General features: G+C 48.2%; 1 protein-coding gene across 1 annotated transcript; it reads right to left on the reverse strand.

Annotated features, from left to right (window-relative positions):
- Window positions 1-1,578: 1,578 nt before the first annotated feature.
- LOC108319131 (uncharacterized) lies at window positions 1,579-2,403 on the reverse strand. The gene has a single exon (XM_017550163.2). The coding sequence runs from the start codon at window positions 2,401-2,403 to the stop codon at window positions 1,579-1,581; it is 825 nt and encodes a 274-aa protein (XP_017405652.2).
- Between the last annotated feature and the right edge of the window lie 784 nt (window positions 2,404-3,187).

A 3,187-nucleotide genomic window follows, 5' to 3' on the forward strand; every position in this document is an offset into this window, starting at 1 on the left:
TTTGTCATCAGGGACTCCGATGGTGCATTTAGAGGGGTTAAGTCGCATGTTGTATCGTCGTATTTGGAGGAAAACTTCTGTCAAATCCTTGAAATGTTGTTCCACAGATTGACTGCGGATGACCATGTCTTCTACATAGACATCCATGCATTTGCCGATTTGATGGTGGAAGACTTTGTCCATAAGGCGTTGATAAGTGGCGTCCGTATTCTTCAGACCGAACGACATTACTTCATAACAGTAATTTGCGCGCTCGGTAATGAAGGTTGTTTTATTCTGATCGGGCGCGTACATGGGGATTTGGTTGTACCTCGAGTCTACATCAAGAAAACTGAGTATAGTATGTCCTGAAGCCCCATCTACCAACCGATCAATGCTCGGAAGGGGATATGAATCCTTAAGGCATGCTTTGTTGAGGTCGGTGAAGTCCACACACATTCTCCACTGGCCGTTCGACTTCTTGACCATGACCACGTTCGACAACCACGTGGTGTAAGTTACTTCCCTGATAAACTGGGCGTTCATCAGTTTGTTGACTTCTGCTTGGATGGCCTCTCGTTTTTCTTCCCCGAATCGTCGTTTCTTCTACGCAACCGGACGCGCTTCCCTGAAGATCGACAGTTTATGCGCCATCACCCCTGGATGGATTCCCGACATATCTGCGGCCACCCACGCAAATAGGTCAGCGTTGGCTCTTAGTATTTTCGTTAGATCCTGCTCATCATGCAGCGCCAACCTACTACCGATGGTCGTGGTTTTTGACGCATCTGCTTCCAATTGGAATGTTTTGACGTCTCCTTGTGGATGGAGACGTTCGTCGACATTGGTTCTGGGATCCAAGTCGATCGTCGCTGTTTCGGCTCCTTTGGCTCTTCTAGGTGGCATGAAAGGGGTGACCTTTAAACTGGCGACGTAAAACTGTCGAGCCGTTCACTGATCAGCCCTGACGGTACAGATGGTACCTCTTTCTATCGGGAATTTCATAACTAGATGGGGGGTGGACAGGATGGCTCCTAAAGCGTTCAAGCAAGGTCGTTCTAGTAAGGCGTTATACGAGGTATTTGCCTCTACTAGTAGGAACCTGACTCTAAGCTCTCGCGCCTCCCTGCCTGTTCCGAGTCGAGTTCGTAAGTCGAGGTAGCCCCAAGTGTCGACTCTTTCCCCTGTGAAGCCTACAATCTACTCGTTGAAAGGGGCTATCAAGTCTTCGGATAAATCCATTTTCTGGAAGGTGGTCCAGTACAAGATATTGACCGAACTACCTTGATCAATGAGCACTTTGCTGACATCGTAATGGGATATTTCGGCCGTGATGACCATGGGATCATCGTGGTCAAGGTCGGGAGTGTGGAAATCTGCGTAAGTAAAAGTGATGCTGGGCATGGATCGAGGTTGTTGATCTACCATGTGCACCGTCTTTAAGTTTCTCAAATGTCGCTTCCGGGTGGAGGTTGATGCTCCTCCCCCTGCGAAGCCGCCGGATATGGTTTCGATTCGCCCTCGGACCGACCTCTCCCTCTCCGAGTGTCGGGGTTGGCTCCAGGATCGTCGCCTTCGTCGGTCGTCCCTGGGAGGTGATCATTCGGGACTTCGCTGGGAGGTTTCCTTCCGGCTGGGAGTTGCCGCTCTGGTGGATGTTCTCTCCTTTATGTATTTTTGGAGATATCCCGCGCGGATGAGTCTTTTTAACTCATCTTTCACCATGTTATATTCTTCTGTATCATGACCATGGTTCAGATGAAGTCGACACGCTTTACTGCCATCAGCATTCTTTGGAGTAGTCTTCCGTTGAACGGTGAGGAATTCTGCGTGTAGTGCCTCTTCGAGCACCTTCGCCCTGGGTGCGCTGAGGGATGTATAATAATCGTATTTGGGTGTCCACCCCGACTCTTTTCGACGGGGTCGATCAGTTTTATAGTCGTTGGACGACCATTTTATGTCTTTTTTGCTACTATTGTTCGGACTTTCATGTTGTTGCTTTTTCTTGGAGTTCTTGAGGTCCTCAATGCGAATGAATTTCGCGATCGTTGCTTGGAGTTCCTCCATAGACTTTGGAGGATCTACATACAGTTGTTCCGCGAAATATCCCGGTCGTAAACACGAGGGTAGATTGCTGATTATAAATGTGTGGTTCACGTCCTTTACACGTCTGGCCGTCTCGTTGTATCTTTGCATGAAAGCCTTCAGGGTCTCATCTTTCTCCTGCTTGGTGTTTAATAGCTCAGCAGGAGTCATCTCCGGTCTTCTGTTGGTAGCATACTGTTTTCGAAAGAGAGCTTCTACGGTGGCGAAGCAGTCTACCGAATTTTGAGGAAGAGTGTGGTACCACTCGAGTGCCTCATCTTTCAGGGACAACGAAAAAGCTCTGCAAATAACGGGATCGTTATCCGTGTAGAACGCCATGGCATCTATAAAGTTGCGGAGATGATTGTCGGGGTCTGCTGAACCGTCGTATCTTTCTAACGTCGGAGGGGGCTTTTACGGCATATGAGCTTGCATGATGGCTTCCGTAAATGGAAGCAAGTTAGTGAGCCGTAGAGAGGTGGGCCCCTTCCTTCCTCCTCCGACAGGTTCAGATGGTCCTCCATGATGGCTTCCTTCATTATCGTCCTGTCGGTTGCAGGCCGATATTTCCGGCGGAGGACGCTGCGCCTTCAGCGCCGCAAGCTCCTCTGTTTGTTTCTGTTGAATTTCTTGTTGTTCTCGTATGGTATGCGCTTGCGCTTCGATCTGTGCTTGTAGTTGCTTGATCAAATCTCGGGTGTTGTTGTCCTCCATAGCTTTTGTGGTCTTCTTTGGGATATCAAATCTCGGCCCCACGGTGGGCACCAAAATGTTTCGGTATAGTAGTCGAGGTCGAGATGCGAATCCGATGAGTCACGTCTTCTCCTTCCAGCAATGTAGTTATCTTTACGTCTTCTTCCTGCCCAGAATTCTTCAGGGAGAATGAGTAGGTACCTGCGAAGGCACTCCGACGCTCTAATCAGAAAAAGGAAAATGGTAGCTTTTTCAGCCCAATAATAAAAGAAATAATGTATTCTCCTCCTCTCTCTTGATATTCAGAAAAACGTACCTTTTTTCCTTCTGGTTTTTCATATTTAACCTAGTAGTAAGATAAACCGTTTACCTGAAAATCCGGTTGGTTGGAGAACTTAACTGCTTGGAAAACACAACCGCTTGGTCGTAC

The sequence above is a fragment of the Vigna angularis genome, chromosome 5 (assembly GCF_016808095.1).
Source record: "Vigna angularis cultivar LongXiaoDou No.4 chromosome 5, ASM1680809v1, whole genome shotgun sequence".
In the NCBI taxonomy this organism is placed as follows: domain Eukaryota; kingdom Viridiplantae; phylum Streptophyta; class Magnoliopsida; order Fabales; family Fabaceae; genus Vigna; species Vigna angularis.

Coding starts and splice junctions, on each gene's coding strand:
- LOC108319131 (XM_017550163.2), bottom strand. CDS start 2,403: ATGGCGTTCTACACGGATAACGATCCCGTTATTTGCAGAGCTTTTTCG.